General features: G+C 34.3%; 4 protein-coding genes across 4 annotated transcripts; 3 read left to right on the forward strand and 1 right to left on the reverse strand.

The window, feature by feature from the left end:
• Nucleotides 1–1728: 1728 nt before the first annotated feature.
• On the forward strand, nucleotides 1729–3698 carry LOC125208673 (geraniol 8-hydroxylase-like). Its single transcript, XM_048108324.2, has 3 exons — nucleotides 1729–2273; nucleotides 2399–2797; nucleotides 2937–3698. Exons 1-3 carry the CDS (start codon nucleotides 1827–1829, stop codon nucleotides 3528–3530), a joined length of 1440 nt encoding a protein of 479 aa, XP_047964281.1. The 5' UTR covers nucleotides 1729–1826; the 3' UTR covers nucleotides 3531–3698.
• Nucleotides 3699–9444: 5746 nt separating this feature from the next.
• LOC125203775 (salicylic acid-binding protein 2-like) lies at nucleotides 9445–11861 on the forward strand. The gene is made up of 3 exons (XM_048102217.2): nucleotides 9445–9864; nucleotides 11057–11194; nucleotides 11473–11861. The coding sequence occupies exons 1-3, from the start codon at nucleotides 9499–9501 to the stop codon at nucleotides 11752–11754; spliced, it is 786 nt and encodes a 261-aa protein (XP_047958174.1). The 5' UTR covers nucleotides 9445–9498; the 3' UTR covers nucleotides 11755–11861.
• Nucleotides 11862–12902: 1041 nt separating this feature from the next.
• Nucleotides 12903–16613, forward strand: LOC125208554 (salicylic acid-binding protein 2-like). The gene is made up of 3 exons (XM_048108191.2): nucleotides 12903–13413; nucleotides 15730–15867; nucleotides 16066–16613. Exons 1-3 carry the CDS (start codon nucleotides 13060–13062, stop codon nucleotides 16348–16350), a joined length of 777 nt encoding a protein of 258 aa, XP_047964148.1. The 5' UTR covers nucleotides 12903–13059; the 3' UTR covers nucleotides 16351–16613.
• LOC125208552 (golgin) lies at nucleotides 16481–20160 on the reverse strand. Its single transcript, XM_048108189.2, has 11 exons — nucleotides 19974–20160; nucleotides 19850–19897; nucleotides 19668–19769; nucleotides 19467–19553; nucleotides 18821–19387; nucleotides 17999–18493; nucleotides 17757–17821; nucleotides 17567–17660; nucleotides 17387–17466; nucleotides 16934–17266; nucleotides 16481–16705 (listed from the first exon to the last, which is right to left on the reverse strand). Exons 1-11 carry the CDS (start codon nucleotides 20091–20093, stop codon nucleotides 16672–16674), a joined length of 2025 nt encoding a protein of 674 aa, XP_047964146.1. The 5' UTR covers nucleotides 20094–20160; the 3' UTR covers nucleotides 16481–16671.
• Nucleotides 20161–20285: the final 125 nt, after the last annotated feature.

A 20285-nucleotide genomic window follows, 5' to 3' on the forward strand; every position in this document is an offset into this window, starting at 1 on the left:
CCATTTTCTACTTATTTTGAAGTTTGAAGTACCCTAGACTTAAACCGTCCGTTTAGGTAAATTATTTTATTAACTAAAGATTTTTTAAACATACAAAGCAATAGATTCATATTTAATTATGTGGACGCAGTTAGTAATATGTTTATATTGTTCATAAATGGTAGAGATGAATGGTCAATTAATATCAACCGACAGCATTTTCGTTTCGACGTTTCTACTTTAAATGCGAAATCCAATTTTGTAGCAACCCACACAGTTCACAACTAGGCTAAAGATCATAAATGCCTACTATATTTATTAATATTAATTTGGGGTTAATAAGTCGCCATGTGTGAGCAAATTTGATATTTCTAAAGGAAAATGCCAAAAAAAAATCATAAAGAATGAAAAACATTTTGTACTCCTAATATGTCATTGACTAATTAGACGTGCACATGTTTTAAATTGACGACTCAATTGATTTATTTGATGTCATTTAATTTTTTTTTATATCACATTAGATACAATTTCATTGATATAGATCTTATGAATATATTATACACGTTTTCCTTTTTAGTTTGTCCCAACTAAAATGACACATTTCCTTTTTTGGTAACTTTCTCTCTCCAATTAATACACTCAACCACTTTTTCTCACTCCTATTAAAATATCCATCTATCTTCATCTCTCTACTTTAATACCTATATCCACCTTCTCTCTCTCCAATTAAACACTTTAACCAATAACTCTTAAAATCTCGTGCCGGCTAAGCAATGTGTCATCTTAGCCGGGACGGAGGGAGTACTATTTTTAAAAGCCATTACTATACAGCTAATTTTTCAATGAAACGAAATAGATTTGAATTTAATTAAAGTTCATTAATTTTCAAGAATAATCCAGAATGAGTTCGCTAATCTAAAGATACGTGTGAGTAATGCATCTATACAATGGATATTTAATACTAGTAGTACTGTAGTACTAACTATAAGGTACTAGTCCCATCTTGACCCGTTATCTGTCGGGTATCGGATACATTACCTGACGATAACGGGAAACGGAGTGGGTTTGGGTAGTTTGTTTCAGAGTTTTGTGGGTAGCAAGTATACCCGCTACCCCTTAATCCCGATAACATCCGTTATTATTTGTATTAGTCATATATCATCTTTTAATACTCCCCCCATTCCATATTAATAGAGGCGTTCCAAATAATTAAAGTGGAGAAAAAGAATAGTTAAATAATACTCCTAATAACCATATATGCACTCATTTTGAAAAATTAACATATATAGTTAAATTGGAGTAAAGTAAAGTAAAAGAGATAATAATGTAGAGAAGAGTATATATATTATTTTATTTCCAAAATGAGTGAAAAAAATGAAACACATCTATTAAGGCGGAACAGTGAAAGTACTTTATTTAATCTAAGAGTTCTTTTGAAACATTTTTATATTTCAATAAATATACAATTGAAAACTCATCGGAACTAGCTATAGAATATCTCCTCACTTTTATTCTCAATCTATTCAAAGCTTACCATCGAATTTAGTAAAGTAAATTAGGGAATATTGACAGCTATTATGGTTTTCAAATTTTTTATTAGGATTTCGGGTCAGGTACGGGTACCCGCAATGTCGGGTACAGTTACCCGATACGGGTATCGGGTAATCCTGCTATATCGCGGGGTGGGTATTTGGATAACAAATTTGGCTACATGACTTGTCGGTGCGGGTACCGCGGATAACCTGTTTCGTCACCCCTGGCCGTACTACTATTACACTATTAATATTAAGGAGTGGCTGTGACTGAAGTTACTCCTATTTCTTCTATCACACCAATTGCATTTTGCCATGGATTTGCTCACAATCGGCGTTGGATTATTATTTGGCCTAATTTTATTCCATGGCTTCCAAACAGTGAGGCTGAGAGGCAAAAACTTCCCACCGGGGCCGCGGCCGCTACCATTCATCGGAAACCTCCACCTGCTGGGGCCACACCCCCACAAATCCCTGGCTCGCCTGGCCAACATCTACGGCCCCCTCATGCGCCTCCGCCTCGGCTCCAAAAACACCATCGTCGTCTCCTCAGCCGACATCGCCAAACAAGTCCTGCAGAAGCACGACCTGGCCTTCTCCAGCAGGAGCATCCCGGACGCCCTCCACGCCCACGACCACTTCAAGTACTCCGTCGTCTGGCTTCCCGTCTCCTCGCGGTGGCGCAGTCTCCGCAAAGCCATGACCTCTAATCTCTTCTCCCCAAGCCGCCTCGACGCCAACCAACACCTCAGGACAAGGAAGGTGTCTTTGTTTTTAACACAGTTTTTTATTAAAAATATTATTTACATTTTTCTAAAAAAATTATTACTATGATTTTTCTGATTACTCACCAGTTTAATAATTTTTTAATGCATTTTTGTATCAAGGTGGATGAGCTCATAGCCTACTGTCGGACGGCGGATGCTGTGGATGTCGGCCGCGCCGCCTTTCAAACTGCCCTCAACGCGCTGTCCAACACCATTTTCTCCGTGGATTTGGCCGACCCCATCTCTGATTCTGCTAGAGAATTCAAGGAAGTGATATCCAACATCATGGAGGTAGCCGGGAAGCCCAACCCGGTCGATTTCTTTCCTTTTCTAACAATATTTGATCCCCTAGGGATACGACGTCGTTTGAGTGTCTATTTTGGGAGAGTGATCGACATTTTCAGTAGCTTGATCGATGAAAGGTTGGAGAAACGGAAAGAAGAGATGTATGATGTGATCGACATCCTCCTCAGCATGCCCCAAGAGATTGACCGGACTCATGTCGAACATTTGTGTCTGGTAATTTGATGTACTATAACATATCTAATTTTTTTTACTGATAAATGAATAAAAATTTAAAGGTCGCATTCACTTATTTCCATGTTAGAGTCAAAATGCCTAATATTTACTTATTTATTTACTAAATTTGAACATATAGGACCTGTTTGCTGCTGGAACAGACACCACTTCCAACACAGTGGAATGGGCCATGGCGGAGGTGTTAAAGAATCCAGAGACGATGAAAAGAGCAAAAGCTGAGCTGGAGGAGGTGATTGGAAAAGGAAAAATGGTACGCGAGGGTGATATATCACACCTTCCGTTCCTACAGTGCATTGTGAAGGAGGCGCTGAGGCTACACCCACCGGTCCCCTTCCTGATCCCGCGCAAAGTGGAAGAGGACGTGGAGGTCTCAGGCCACACAGTGCCTAAGGGCTCACAAGTGTTTGTGAACCTGTGGGCCATAGGGAGGGATCCCAAGGTTTGGGAGAAACCTTTGGACTTCAATCCCCTCCGTTTTCTAAACTCGGAGATGGATGTGAAGGGCAAGGATTTTGAGCTGATCCCGTTCGGGGCGGGCAGGAGAATCTGCCCGGGGCTGACCCTTGCCATGAGAATGGTGCCCGTGATGTTGGGATCACTGCTGAATACGTTTGATTGGAAAGTGGAAGGTGGGAAATTGGAGATGGATGACAAATTTGGAATTACATTGGTTAAAGCTCATCCGTTGAGAGCTGTCCCCATCCCTGTCTAATTATAGTCCCACATGCATAATGCATTGGCTATGGGTTTCTACTTTCTAGTTTCTACAATACCATATCAATTAGTAGTAACTTATTTGGTAAATAAATTATTAAACTTTGAATAAATTGTATATGCCAATAGATCATTTTGATGAAATCTACTTTATTTTAACTTGCTATTTTCTGAATGCAAAAAACACTAATACTACTATATTTTTTAAACGTTTGATTTGTGTTCAATTAAATTATTAGTTATATTGAATAAGGCTATATATGTCAATCCCATCCATTAATGATTACAACCTCTATATATTGCAATAAAAACAGCTAGGGTGCGATATGGTAGTCAGTCGTAGTATGACATGTTTTAAGCAAATAATATAAACATGGGTTTTTATCTTAATGCATCATCAAATAACCAAACAATCAAGTACAGAGATCAATTTCAGATAATACGCAGATTAATTTTAGATCGTTTTTGTTCAATTGGAAAATTTAGATTTTGAAAACACAAAGATTATTTTTAAATTGTTTTAGTCCATACGAAGGATGTGCACTAACACAATCTAAAAATGACCTCTTTTTATATAACAATGACATCCGATTATATAATTATACATTAGGATTTAGTTATTAATTTCTTAGTTATATATCACAGATAATTAAATAGTGAATAGTCACTACAGGGTTGAGGGGACTATTCTACATAACTATGAGCCAGATCTCTATCATGCAATTTATCGACTGTAGCATTTAATTTTAATGATATCAAACTTGGTGTTATTTGAAAATTACATTATTAGTTTATCTATAGTATATTTTCGTTATTTGCTGATTTGTGAAAAGATGTAGTCGGTAAGTCGGTAACTAAGTAAGTCAAGAATATTAATCCAAATGAACAAACTTGAAAATTCTGGCAGATCAAGAGATTAAAAAATAATACCAACGATATTGACCCACCGGCCACCAGTAATCCGCCAGTAATCTCTCACTAGTTAGTTTACACTTTACAACATACATGCACACAACAGTTTTGTGATAACTACAACATGAAAACATAAGTTTTAAGTATGGAATAGACTTGAATAGCGAATTCGCATCTTCTATAAAATAATGAAAGAATGAATATGATAGTAATTTCGTACGGATATGAATGAGATGAATTGTAATGGTACACCTACTGAGATAACTACTAAACCCTAAATCCTAATTAATAGTTTATTAATATCCAATACAAATCCTGAAAAGAAAAACAAGGAGTCAGGGAATCACTGGGAAGTGCATGGGAACTTTAATATTACTATAAAAAAAACATGTTCTTTGTAACTAATTAAGGTCCTCCCTTATTCAAAAATTAATTAATCATCATCTTTTCGAGTTCTGTGTGTTTCGATTTTCTCTTTATATAATCTGAGAAAAAAATCTTTGGTCGAATTCGGACTTGTTCATATGTCAGTTAGAGTTTAATACTGTTTCTAATAGTAATTTATTTCATTCAAGATGATGGGATGAGCTAACGTAAATAAATGTTCAATAAATTACATAAACAAGATTCTAACCCAAAACTTCTTAAAAAAGAATTTTGTGGGGCCTCAAATAAATTAATTCATAATCTAGTAACAAATTCTCCGTGATTCACATTTGAAAGAGGCAACGATGGCATGATTTGTGCCTAAAATAGTTTGCTAATTTTTTTTATTATTAATATTATTGTGTAGATTGAAATAGTATGCATAAAAGATCATAAAATCTAGAAAAGATTTTAGTCAGATTTCGTTATCGTTTACTTTAAATTAAAATTTTGATTAATCTATAGGGTATTTCATATTTGTCGTTTGAGTGGATCTATTGATTTGGACAGGGGAATCCAATTTCTAGTAAACTTGTTTTTTCTTCCATCTCCCTACAAGACAAGATTACCCTTAATTGGTGACAGGAGTATTTTGGAACGTCAGGGGTGTTTTGGTCTTTTGAGGGGCAAACATAATGTCGGCCTATGGGTTATGATTGTTGGGCTCGGCCCATAAAGCTATCACAAATCAACTCAGTTCTTTTTCTTGTGATTTTTTTTTTACTGTGTCGTGTGGCGAAAATTCAAAATTGTGGAGTACAGTAATTTTTTATTTGATGCTATACTATATCAATTTTATTTTAGATTCAATACTATTTAACTACTTTAATTTTCCTTTGCGAACAGATGATTACGAAAATAAAATGTGTCAGTCAAAGAGAAAATTAAAAATATTAAAAGTAATTTAAACATTTCTTTCTAAAATTATTAGAAAAGTATACTTGTATAAATATAAATAAAAAATTCTAGAAATTTAGATTTTGGTATATATAGTTTTACGTAAACATTCATCCATAAAAATTATATTAACCTTTTTTTCTATTTGCCGGTGGATAAGTCTTGAATGCACAAAGATCAGAAATAGAAGAAGGCGCAGACAAAAAAATAGCAATATGTAAGTGGGCCAATCAATTATTTTATCAAGCTTTTAATTGAGCCATCATAATCCAAATTATGCTGACACCCTATTGTCTTCTTGTATTTGATTAGGTAGTAGAACTAAATCAATTATTCGTGATCATTGGTCAAAAGTATGCTCCATTACAATTATATCCATGTGAGTTCATATTTACCTATCTCTTTATATATTTTACTTTATAGGGTCTGTAGGGATAAAGTTCTTCTTAAAAATGAAAATACAATAATAATAATAATAATAATCAATTATATATAGTACTAAACGTATAAAGTATTTCACTTATGTACGAGGTGGTTTGGTAAAAATTGAAGTATCTTAGTGTTGTTCTATATAAGCTCAAGTGCTCAACCAAGTAGTGAATCAAGGTATACATAAGTCCAGTCCAAACATTTTCACTCCTTAATAAACTATCGAAATGTTTTCATTTGAATTCAACTATATGTACTTTCTTCGGCGACTACTAAGATATGACGCGAGGATTAATAACAAAATTGAAAAATATGAGACGTACAAGAAGAAAAAAAATTATTGAAGTATTATTAGTGAATAATTTCATTTCATTAAAGATATTAATTTATCAAAATAAAAGATGACTAATTTTATGAATGGACTAAATAGAAAAAATATGACTATTAACTATGAGAATGAGGAGAGAGTATATATACTTTGGGGGAAAAAAGGTTGATATATCTACTGCATATCGAAAAATATGGATTAATTATGAATTTCAATGGCATACTTATGCTAATTCTATATCCATTCAAGAGAGAAGAACATTCATTTTCTATGATTATACTGTCTTGTTATTAGTTAAATTGATGGGTTAAATTGACGTTTGATTATCACACCGTACCCTCACTCAAAAGTGATAGTAGAACTTTTTCTAAACTTCACTCGGGATTATGGAATTGAGCATGCAAAACTAAAATTGGAGTTAGAGCCTTCAGTTCCAAAATCATTGTTTAGTACGGCAAAAGTTTTAAATTTGAAATTGAATTATAATTCTAATTACTCTTAATTCTACAATTTGAATTACATCTCGAAAGTAGATAATTGGAATTTCAAATAATTACTCCCTCCGTCCCCGATTAAGAGTCATATTTTTCCATTTCGGTTCGTTCCCAATTAAGAGTCACATTTCATTTTTACCATAAATAGTAAGTAGTGACCAACTTTTATTATAAAGCCAATTCACCCACATTTTATTATAAAACCAATATAAAAAATTGAGTCTCACATTCCACTAACTTTTTCAACCAACTTTTCTTTACATTTCTTAAAACTCGTGTCCGGTCAAAGTTTGACCCTTAATCGGGGACGGAGGGAGTATAAAATTGGACAGCACCCACACTACACACATAACATACTCACGCACTTGCACACGCACGCTACACATGCGCGCACACATACACTATATCTATTTTTTGAATTCAGTACATCATTTTTGCCGAACTAATGATTTGGAAGTATTATATTCCAATTCCTTCAAATTCATATCCAATTCTAATTCCAATTTATAATACTGAATCAACTTGTCCGTGGTTGTTCTGCTTTCTCCTTTTTTTGGTTTGTCGGGGTGCAAGGGCGGACGCGGAAATAAATAATGATAAGAGCTATGATATACTCCTCCGTTTCATAGTAATAGAATCATTTTGTCATTTTGGTATGTTCCTTAGTAATAGAGTTATTTCTCTTTTTAGTAAAAGTCAACATATTTTCCCACAACTACTTTACTCTCTCTTACTTTTTTCTCTTTCCATCTCTACCTTTTTCATTTTACACTTTATTCTCCCTTTACTTTACTCACCTAACACAATTTTTTTTAATTTCCGTGCCGAAAAGAAATGCTTCCATTACTATGGAACGGATGGAGTATAAATTTTGTTTTAATATATATATTTTTTTAATAATTTTGATTATTAATAGGGGTATTTACATAATAATTTACACTAACCATTGATAAATTTTAAAAAATACAAAAGAAAAAAGATTAAAATGCAATTTTATTAAGAGCATTAGCCCCACCCAAATGGGTCCGCCCCCGGCGGGGTGTCCCCAGGCTTATAAGATCTTGGTAACTTGTGGATTGTTTTTGTTTTAGCTCTTGGTTTTTTTATTTGCTTTGTAGTAGAGTTTGATTGATCCGTCGAACCTTTGCTCACCATCTTTGTAATTTGAACGTTTCGCTTTACATCAAACAATTTTAGTTAAATTGATGGTCCAATCATTATACTACATTGATACAGAAAAGGAAATCATAAATAGAACGTGGAGAACTATTCATGATTAGTACTACTACTTTCACGCTTGTAATTTCTCCATCAGGAACCAAATTAGGCCTACGAGCCTCCGACACGTGGACACCCAGTTTATCATCTATAGCTGGCACCTAATTTGACAATATCATCTTAGTTATTACTCCTTCGACCAGGATAATTCGTCTCAGTTTTTCATTTCTGTCCGTCCCACATAGTTTATCTCATTTCACTTTTACCATTTTTAGTAGTGGACCTCATATTCCACTAACTCATTCCTACTCACATTTTATTATAAAACTAATATATAAAGGTAGGACTCACATTCCACTCACTTTTTCGAACCCAGTTTTCATTACAATTCTTAAAACATGTGCCCAGTCAAAGTGACCCAAATTATCCGGGACTAAGGGAGTATTAAGACTAAGAGTTAATTACGTTTTAAATTATATTTTGTCGATTTATAATTTGAACTTATCAATTATAACTACATACTCTAAATCGATTATTCGAGTTTAATCATCTTTAACAGAAATTTGTTTATACATAAGTAGATAGTAGTAATAAATCTCCTAATCTGTTAATTATTGACAGTCGCACCGTTAATCAGTCAACTTTGAATCACAAGGATGGTCCCATATTGCAGCCATCTATGAATATTACTCCTCTAATTTAATATAATTCCTCTAATTAAATTATGAAATCAAGTCTCCTTTTTGGAGTCCTTCATAGGTTAACTCACTAGTAATAGATGCTAAGTTGCTAACAACTCTAATTAAATTATGCTTACATTTTATGTAAAGCATTTATTGACATATGGACGGCATACTCTCTTGGTAATCATTTGATAATCGTTAGACGATATTTTATTGGATGAAATTTTACCTAATGTAGTTTTCATCATTATTTCGTCTGTAAGTTTACCTACGGACACTTAGCTTAATTTATCTATCAGTATATATTACTGAATTTTGTAACATTTGTACTTGAAAATCCACCAATAAAATATTAATTTCTTTTAATTAGATAACTTTGTTCAAATTTGTTATAATTTGACAATACTACAAAAAAAATCTATAGAGCAAACACGTCTTGTATAACTTACATATGAGCAAGACATCTACCTAATTTTAATTAATTTTTTTTGTCTTGAACTATCTATAAATACGCCTACGCACACAAGCACAAATCACAACCAAAACTCCATCATCAAATATATTTGCTGATCCATAGCAATGGCAGCTGTCTCGGTGCATATTGTCCTGGTCCACGGCGCATGCCACGGTGCATGGTGCTGGTACAAGCTCAAGCCGCTGCTCGAGGCGGCCGGCCACCGCGTCACGGCCCTCGACCTAGCCGCCTCGGGCATAGACCGGAGAAGCCTCCAAGAGCTCCGCACCCTTGACGAGTACTCTCAGCCTCTGCTCGAGCTCATGGCCGCGATTCCGGCCACGGAGAAGGTGGTTCTGGTGGGCCATAGTCTTGGTGGAATGAATATTGCACTTGCAATGGAAATGTATCCTCACAAAGTTGCTGTTGCTGTTTTTCTGGCTGCTTTCATGCCTAATCACACACATGCTCCCTCCTATGTTCTTGATCAGGTAATTAAATTACGTTTATAAATTTAAAGGTCGCACCCTGGTGGACTTGAACCTGAAACTTTTCGTCTCAAGCATTACCACTCTAACGTTGATCAACTCACACACAACTTTTTTAATTAAAATGGTGAATAGTATTAGTATGTACACAGCTAGGATTTGTTGAATTAGACCACACTTTATGCCAAAAGCTAGAAAGAAGATAAACTAAACTAGATAAAGCATAGGTCCCCGGATATTGTTATTTATAGAAAATATGTTAATTTAATTACATTTGATAACAAGGTCAATTTAATATTGCCCTAAGACATAAAAGTTTTTGGACGATCTAAATAATACTATTGTCTAATAAAACACCCTTGAGATGGAACTATAAGGGGTCCAATATGTGATTTGACATACAGATATCATAATTTATTGCATTTGATGAAGTCCACATACTTGAACCATCACATATTTTCTTATCATCGTTTTGTCATACTATTTCGAATTGGATTGAAGAGCGATGACGATCGCGTGGGTACATCATCAATTTAGCGGTGGTGAGTCCATAAGTAAAAAACATATATTCATCCACAAAAAAATAGTCATATTTTTATATTTCTGTATATATGGAGTATCAAAATTAAGTACTAATCCTATTATCTAGCTATTTGTAATAAGTTTAACTATTTTATGAGAAGAATTTCATTTTTGGTTAACAATATTTCAACTTGTTTTTCTCTTGATATGTTACCAATTTTCCTTAGTGTCACATTATTAATTTTTGTGGACAGGTTCGTATATGTATCGAATTTCGACAGCGTGATTAATTTTCCTCAACTAACTTCTACTGTGCATGTTTTACTTTAGAAGATTAAAGTAGTCCAAATCAATCACCATTTAAATAAAACCATGTGCGTATGAGTTAGGATGCATTTATTATTTTGTCAACGAAAGCTAGAGCACTTCAAATAAATCACACATAAAAAAACGATGTACTTTTAAATCGATTTGCAAACCCCTCATTAATTCACTCTTCGTTTGCCTATGAATTAATTTTAGCTTTTAATATTTGTAAAAGTTACTACATATCACGTCCATGTCCGAAAAGGAATGGTACAAATCAATTAGCTTTCTTAGAAAACCTATAGTTTCATGAATTTATTATTTGTCATATATTTATAGTTAATTTTTATGTGTGTTTAATTTGAAGTATAACGAGAGAACTCCAGCAGAAGCTTGGCTAGACACTGAGTTTCTTCCATATGGCTCTCCTGAAGAAAATCTTACCTCAATGTTGTTTGGCCCAAATTTCACATCCTCCAAATTGTACCAACTTTGTTCACCTGAGGTAAATCTCATCATATTATTCAATATTTTTGTGTATCCGTATTTAATACTGTATGCTTAATTCCAACAAAGTGAGTATTCAGTTCTCAAATGTGGCCCACCCATTTTGTATACATCGTGGAGCACTATGATAGTATTGCACAATAATGTAATTTTGTCCAAATATAGGGAGTACAAAAGTTTAGCTCTTTTTAGATTTTATACTATTCATTTCCATAACTTTTATCAGTGGCACCTAATTTCTCAAATTGAAGTTAGTTATATGTGGATGATGTGCAGGACTTGGAGCTAGCAAAAAGTTTGCTAAGGCCAAGCTCTCTGTTTCTTGAAGATTTATCGAAGAGGAGTCGATTCACAAAGGAAGCGTTTGGATCGGTGAAGAGTGTCTTCGCAGTGTGTACGGAAGATAAAGGAATTCCACTAGATTTTCAGCAGTGGCAAATTGCAGAGAATGGAGTAGATGAAGTGAAGGTTTTAGAGAATATTGATCACATGGCTATGCTATCAAAGCCTCGTGATGTTTGTCAATGTTTACTGGAGATAGCAAAAGTTTATGCTTAATATTTTCAATGTAATACTTTTACATGGAGTATTTAATTGCGTGCACTTGATGATATTATAAACATTCTCTTTTCATTATTAATATTATCGGAATGGGACTTATACTATGCATTTTCTGGTATTCTTGTTCTATTAATTTGTAGTGCAAAATTAAAATTGCCTAAAACAGGGTCCAAAAAGTCAAGTCTTCCAGTTCCAACAAAGTACATTCCTGGAAAATCATTTATAACTACTGCAATAAATTATAGAATAGATGGTAGAGGAAGACCATAAAAGAGTGTGGATGAATTTGAGTCAACACTGCTTCAATGTAAAACTTTTGCAAAATTTAGTATCGAATTTGATTTTATGTAGGGACATTAAAAAGGCACATGCATTGAGCCTATCGTGTACGTCTAGTATACTCGACGACATCCATGAATTTTCATATTATATGATTGTAAATTGTAATGAACCCATCATTGACCATTGTCCATATTCTTGGCTTCGTTAGGCTGTGTTGTGTTGTACTGTAGTGTTGTGCCCAAAAAAAAATGAATTTTAGTATTAGTTTAAAATAGTTATATTAAAGGATTTAAGTTATTTATAAAAAAGATCTATTTTCAATTGTAGTTTATATATACACTCATACACACCTTATAATTATTTATTTGAAGTTATACGTAAAATGGTTAAATCGGGCTTCGATTTTATATAATTTGTAATTTAATGATGAAAATAATATTTTTTTAAAGTGTTAGAATCAACTTTATATATAAAATAAAATAAATATTGTTAATGTGCCATAAACCGATAAACGAGAGTGTTGCCCACGTTTCTATTTAAAATAATCTTATTGCAATTATTTTTTAAGTAGTAAATTAATTTGTAAGGTGGTATTTTAAATATATAAATTATAAGAATATATAATTAAATATAGAATTAGTAGTAGTGCTTCACATCTGCACCGAACCCTGCAGATGAGTTGAAGAAATATCCCAACTGAAGTTCGCTTCGAAGGAACAGCCCGCACCTTTTCTGGGCCGAAATGGGCTCAGTCAGCATGGCCCAATTGATAATTCTAGGTCTATATGTGGGAAACCAATATTTTCTCTTGATTTATAAAAATAATTAGCATTATAACAATGAATCTATACAACATTGTATATTATTCTATAACGACTAGTCTACTAACAAAGTGAATGTTACGTGAAGAACTAATTGATCATGATAATCGAAGGGCTATAATTTTGTGTTAAATTTTTGATATAAGACGTGGTTCAGTTTTGATCGATTCTTTATTATATACTCCATCACATAGTTGTAATGGAAGCTGTCTCAAAACCATCGGTGCATATTGTTCTAGTCCACGGCGCTTGCCACGGTGCGTGGTGCTGGTACAAGCTCAAGCCGCTGCTTGAGGCGGCCGGGCATCGGGTCACGGCCCTTGACCTAGCCGCATCCGGCATAGACAGGAGAAGCCTGGAAGAGGTCCGCAGCCTGGCCGAGTACTCGCAGCCTCTGCTTGAGCTGATGGCCGCGTTGCCGGCGGCGGAGAAGGTGGTTCTGGTGGGCCACAGCCTTGGTGGAATGAATATTTCACTTGCAATGGAAATGTATCCTCACAAAATTGCTGTTGCTGTTTTTATTGCTGCTTACCTGCCTGGCTCTACACCTCAGGTAATTAGATTCCTACATTAGGAGTATCATATTTTAACAACATGAATATTTTGATACTACTAATGTTAATTTGATTTACTTCATCCCCCAGCATAATTCTTTGTTATTACAATAATAAAAAAAATGCAATTAAGATTAAATTTTTCTCTACATTATTTTCTCTCTTACTTTATTTTTCTCTATTTTATCTATTTATTCTGATTTTCTAAAAGCTGGTGAAAAAAAAAGCGACTCAGCTATTTATTATGATTTTACTTCATTATGATTTTCTTCGCAATTCAAAATTAAGAACTCTGGAATTTAGGTTGTAATTGTTGGCAAAATAGACACAATTCACCATTTATGAATTCACAAATAATGTTGAATTATTTTTTATAATAAAGACAAAACTGTAAAGGGTGACTTTTGTTTGTTTTTTTTTTTTAAATCTTAGTGACTATTTTAGTTTTACAATAGCAAATTATAACTAGGCGACAACCCCCTAATGGACCTCAAAAATTCAAAAAGCATAATAATAGTATGTGAGTACATAAGATGAATACTCCCTTCGTCCCCGATTAGGAGTCACACTTCGACCGGGCATGGATTTTAAGAAATATAAAGAAAAGTTGATTGAAAAAGTTAGTGGAATGTGAGACCTATTTTTTTATATTGATTTTATAATAAAATGTGAGTGAATTGAGTTAGTGGAATGTGAGACCTACTTATTATTTATGGTAAAAATGAAGTATGATTCTTAATTGGGGACGGACCGAAATGGAAAAGTGTGACTCTTAATAGGGGACGGGGGGAGTAAGAATTAATTGTGCAAGTGATAGAGTCCACATAATAGAGGATGGCATCTTATCTTCTTTATCGTTTTATTAAATGATCAATCAATCGATATCATTTGATTGAAACACCGATATATGCCATAGGAGTGGGATCATTGCAACTTGAATATAAAACGTTCATTATTCGATCAGAAAATAATGTGTCAATTGTCAAGCCTATGGAGAATAGTCCATGGAAAACCTAGTAACCAACGATGCACGAAATTTGATTAGGATTTATATTTATGAAATCACGAATGTCACCAAAATGTGTGATAGACATAAATAAAATCAATAAATTGGTCGGAGCAATCAACCTATAAACAGTCCACCAAGACTTCGTGGCTTCTACTTGCCCCACATGATTGGTTTTTCAATCGAGCAACGATAAACAACCAAATTTTGTACAACCAAAATAAAGTTATATTAATAATTTGATATATTAATTATATATTAAAATTATAAATATAGTAAGTGGATAAGTTAAAAAGACTTATTAGCCTTTAACCTCATTTTTTATATTTATATTTAAATTTTCTTTCTATTATTTTTAAAATTTGAATTAAAGTACATATAATTCTAAAAAAATAAAAAAATTATAAAAAATCATAAATATATAACCACAATATTATGCACTTTCCATGTACTATATATGTATCTAATATTTTAATTAAATTCATAAATAAATCTATTTTTTTGTCAAATAAACAAGAATTTGGTTGTACAAAATTTGGTCAAATAGATTTATTGTTTTCAAATTTACTTGAATGTTAAGATAATTGTCAAATCTCTTTTCTAATTACACTTTAATAATAATAAAACATTTAAACAAGTCATTCTCAATAAATAAACACTAATAATGCCATTACTATACACACAAATACTATTCTATCATTTTCTCTACATTTTCACTTCCGAAGCCAACATATGAGGTCATCTTTTCCATCATCAAAGATGGTGTTCGGTTACCATGACTAATTATAATGAGACTATCCATCTAGGATTAAGTTGTGGGATTATTTTAGTTGGAATGGGGAGGCTATATTGACTAATAATCATGAGACTATCCATCTAGGATTAAGTTGTGGGGGTTAATCTTATGAACCAAACATGATACATATTTAATCATGAGATTTAATCTTGTCAACCGAACACCCCCAAATTTGACTAGTATAAATTGATAATCGAACTATATTCCATTCTAATCTGCAGAGTCCGATTAAAAAAAACTAATTTCAATTTGCTATGATAAAATTTATAGAGTATTAAGATTGAATTATAAAATGAAAGAAAACGACTTAGTTTTGATTTCGCCTTTCATAGATTGAATGCACAAACAAAAATATATCAAGTGACGGTGTATTCGCGTGTAAACAAGTTTATTTTAAACTAGAAGTTAGGGATTTCAACATATTCTTTTTTATCTATATTTAATTAACTATAGTAGTGATTGGATTAATCTTATTTAGAAAACTTAACATATTTGTTCTGTTTAAATTTGAAGCTTTCGGATATAACTCAAGGAGAAGGGTGGTTAGACACACAATACTTACCATATGGTTCCAATGAAAATCCTCTAACTTCGATGCTCTTCGGCCCCAACATGCTTTCCTCCAAACTTTACAACCTTTCCTCACGCGAGGTACGTGTGTTAGTTGAGAGACCGTGGGTGGTCAGTGAAGAGCACAACATCTGCTCTTGATTCTCACTCGCGGTCTCTCTTCCATTCTCATGAAGAAATATTTATTTAATTTAATTAATGCTATTCTTCAAATGTTTATTGTCACTGTTAACTAATTTTAAGAGTGCTTATTTGGTGTTACATGTGGATGTTGAGAAGGACTTGGAACTAGCAAAAATGTTGGTAAGGCCAAGCTCGCTTTTTCATGAAGATTTATCAAAGATAGGTGCATTAGTCACAAAGGAAGGGTATGGATCGGTGAAAATGGCATACGTTGTGTGCACGGAAGATAAGATTATTCCAGAAAGTTGCCAACGCTCGCAGATAGAAACAAATGGTGTGGATGAAGTGAAGGTCATACAGAATGCTGATCACATGCCTATGATCTCACAGCCCCAACACCTCTGCCAATCTCTACTCGAGATCGCTAATACATATGCTTAAATATATATTTTATGGGGTCATTCGATTGCCATGTTTAAATGATTTTTATAAAACTTATAAGCGTGATTTCTCAGGCCATATAGTGATGTCTCTTGGCCTGAGCCCATGGGCCAAATTGACGGTTCGAGAATGATCGGCCAACCCCAAATATTGATTTGTGCCTATTATAGGAACCATGCCTGGCTCGAAAAAATGAATTATTGAATCTATTTATACAAAAATTAGAGGGATGGGAGTGAATGACCATTCCACATTACTTGAAACTGAAATACCTATGCTTATGAGATAGTGATTCTGTAAAGTAACTGTTTGGATCAACTATTACTGAAAAGAGAGCTCCTGAAACTTCATCAAACTGCAAAAATATCAAAGAGTGAGAACATTATGTTGTTGCAATCAGCAAGGATATACTGCATCCAATTTTTGGGCCCTGGAAGCATCGGACGAGCTACGTCCAGATTCTGAGGGCCGAAAAATGGATGCAAGATGATTTTGATACAAAGTCCGAAATTACAATTATTGGAGCAAGATATGCACAAATGAATGTTCAGAAGTTGTATGAGATGGCAGGAAAATGACTTACCGACGCAGAAGCACCTGTGGATTGTATGGAAACAAACTTTTTTTGTTGAGACTGTCAATGGACGTGGTCAGTGAAGCCAAGCAATCCCGAGCAGCCACAAATGGTCGTTTAAAATTGATACGGCTGTTGTTGCCATGTGCATGACTTTCGTTGCACTCCATCTTGAGTGATGGAGTCCCACCCTCCTTTAATGGTGCCGGATATGTTGCTACCTTGATATCTCTTGAATTAGCTAAAATCTTTCGTCTCTTTACACACGATTGGCCAGAATCATCTTTCACTCCCGGAAATTCCACAAATAAGCTCCAGAAATTGCAAATGATTCGTAATGATCTGGCAGAATCCATGTATTGTTAAAGAAAGAGCCATCTGTTAAAATACTCAATGCTTGTTGAAAGACCATGCAAATTTCAAGGGAAGACATGCTAGATAAAGGAAGTTTCGAATACAAACCTCAAAAGGTATTCAGCACAGATAGATCCAGTATCTTTCGAGATGAGATAGTCAAGAAGGACTTGATGATCATAGCTTATCTGTAGCAAAGATACAGAAACTTTACTGCATAAAATAAAAGAGAACTTGCTAAGATAGGAAAAAGGATTTTGATGAGATCTTCCTTCTCTGCAAAGGTACCTCAGCAAGAAATAAATGGAACAAATGTATAGGATTAAACACATCAGCAGCAAGACGATTCTTCACTTCAGCAAGTGGCTCGTTGTTAATAATCCTTCAATAATTTACAAGTACTGATCAGGAAACGCATCAAGAAACACTTCAGAAGGCACTAACTAAACAGAGGCCCTACAATCCGTGTTTGACTTACTGACGTTCTTGAAAGAATGACGGCACGTGAAACAGTTGCAAGAGCATTTTAAACAGTATATCATCCTACAATTCAAAGGGATGAAACTATTGAAAAACATAAATGCATGAGAGCTGATAAAATTACAAAAAATTGAAAGAAATTGAAAAATCACAATAAAGTTATAACACTGATACACATTTTAAGATGCATAAGAAGCTAATCGATAACTCTCATGATAAGATAGAACAATGAGAACAAACCTCGTGCATGAATAATTGGATAAAGGATAGCGTGAATCTCACACATCGTTCGAAATACAACTCATCATTTAGAAGAATATCCACATGAACGTGTAACTGAAGCCACTTATGGAGCTCTGTTAAACCTATGCTGTTGTAACTAGTTCTACAAAACTCTGATTCCAAATTCAGGTCTGAGGAACTTATATGCTTCAGATTTTCATCCATGCACTCCTGTTCATCAGGACCTCCTTCCATGCCAACCAAATTGAGCGAACACTTCAAGAAAAGCAAAATCGCCAGCCTTTGCAAATGGAAAGATGGAATATTGTGTTGTTTCCCATCAAATATACTCGTGCAAAATGGGGACCTTTCTAAAAAGCCATCTTGGTCGAGTTTACCCCCAGATAGAGGTTGCAATAATAGATCTTCAAAGTAATCATGCATTAGATGAATCCATGTCTTGCTTATAGTTGGCCCAATACGGATTATCGAACTAACCTTGACCATGAGCATCTGCATGTGCAACATCTACCAGGTTAGGCATGGTAATGGTCTTCTATCAAATGAAATATAGCCAATCTGAACAAAGTCAGAAACACAATCATTAGAAAATCACTGAGATAAAGTTCGACAACCAAATTCACTCATTCATACACTAAAAGAAAGTTGGAAGAACATATATTTTACAAGATATGCTGTGGCAGGTGTATGGAATGTACATCAGAAGATGTGATAGAATGTAAGTCCAGATAAATAATATATTTAATCAGCAGAAAACAAGAACACCATCACTCCAATTATCACACCATTCTTGAGAGTATGACCAGTCAAATTATTTACCAGCACTTTGTGTCTGAAGTAATGAGACATGCGGACATGATGAGGACTTTGAACCTCAACTTGGCACCACAATGTAAGTTTGGGGACAAGGTTGACAATTTGCCAAATCATAGGTGAAAAATCAACTTCAGCTTCAACTTCAAAAGAACTGCTTTCTGAGACCAAAGAACAGAATAACTGAATGCAATATCCAAAGAATGTAGTCATTTCTCTCAGTTGCAAATCATCTATTTTCAGTACATCTTCTGCACGGCCATAGATCTCTCTTAATAAGTCCCACGGTAAACTTATCAATAAAGAGCTGACAGAATCCAAGTATGTTTTCATGCATTTCTCATAAATATCTTGCTTCAGACATTTTTGTATATTACGCATAACTCGGAAAATAGCAGCCACCACAGACCAATTTGCACTTTTCAGTTTCAGCTCCAGTAAGGATCTTATAGATGGATTAAAATCCAGATGTCTGGTTTCAAATGCACTATCTGGAGAAGATTTAAGAATGTCGCGAATTGCCAAATCCAAGCAAAGGCACAACAACTGCATAAATTCATCCCAGTCACCATCCTGAAAGAAAAACATTATGCAATTACAAACAGAAAACATGAGAGAAGCCATGAATTATATGATTACTACAGAATCATACCGATGCAAGCAAAAACTCAGAAATAGCCACAAGAGTGTTCCCTACTAAATGTTGAGCATACTGACGGTTGATAGTGAGCAAAAACATCTGCAAATAAATTACAAAATCATGATGTCTAATAAAAAACACAAGTCCAGGAATCAGCTAGCTCAAGTCATATAACACAAAAATAGTTTAGCACAATGGTGTGGCAAGCCTTACCAAGTCACCAATGATAATAGCCAAACAATGACGGTTATCCAACTGTGCGATTGCATCAATAAAACCTTCACCATCAAAGGCAGTGTCTGCCAACAGCTCCTCCTAAAGAAAAGGAAAGACTTTTCAATAGGAAAAAAAGTAATGATTTTTAGACAGTGTGAAGAATGAATGAAAGTGCAGACCTCGTCAGAGTCAAGTTCATCAATCAACTGCTTAACTTGTCTGAAAACCTACAATTGGGGAACGATTAAGCAATATTTGGAAAGCAATTGGAAGGCCCTTGTCAACAGAAATGTAAAAGATAACCTGAGACAGAGAAATTAGAAGGTCCTCCTCAATTTCTTGAGTGATGGTGCTGGTAGAGAAGCGGTGAAGAGAGTCGTGTAGGATCCGGTGGAGACGCATGTATTCAGGGCGAGGACTCATCTTGTTATCGTGCTGATTTGATTGTCAAGAACACAAATTTTTAAGTGGGAGTAGAAAGGAATGGAAATAGTTATTGGTTTTTGGATTTGGGGATTAAAAAAAAAAAAAAAAAAAGGCTCAATAATAGTTATTGGTTTTTTTTGGTCCGGTTGAACCGGCCAGCAATCTTAAACGGCTCAATAATAAAACCCT

The sequence above is a fragment of the Salvia hispanica genome, chromosome 6, assembly GCF_029641045.1.
Source record: "Salvia hispanica isolate PSC_SH4W2 chromosome 6, Shi_PSC_v1, whole genome shotgun sequence".
Lineage (NCBI taxonomy): Eukaryota > Viridiplantae > Streptophyta > Magnoliopsida > Lamiales > Lamiaceae > Salvia > Salvia hispanica.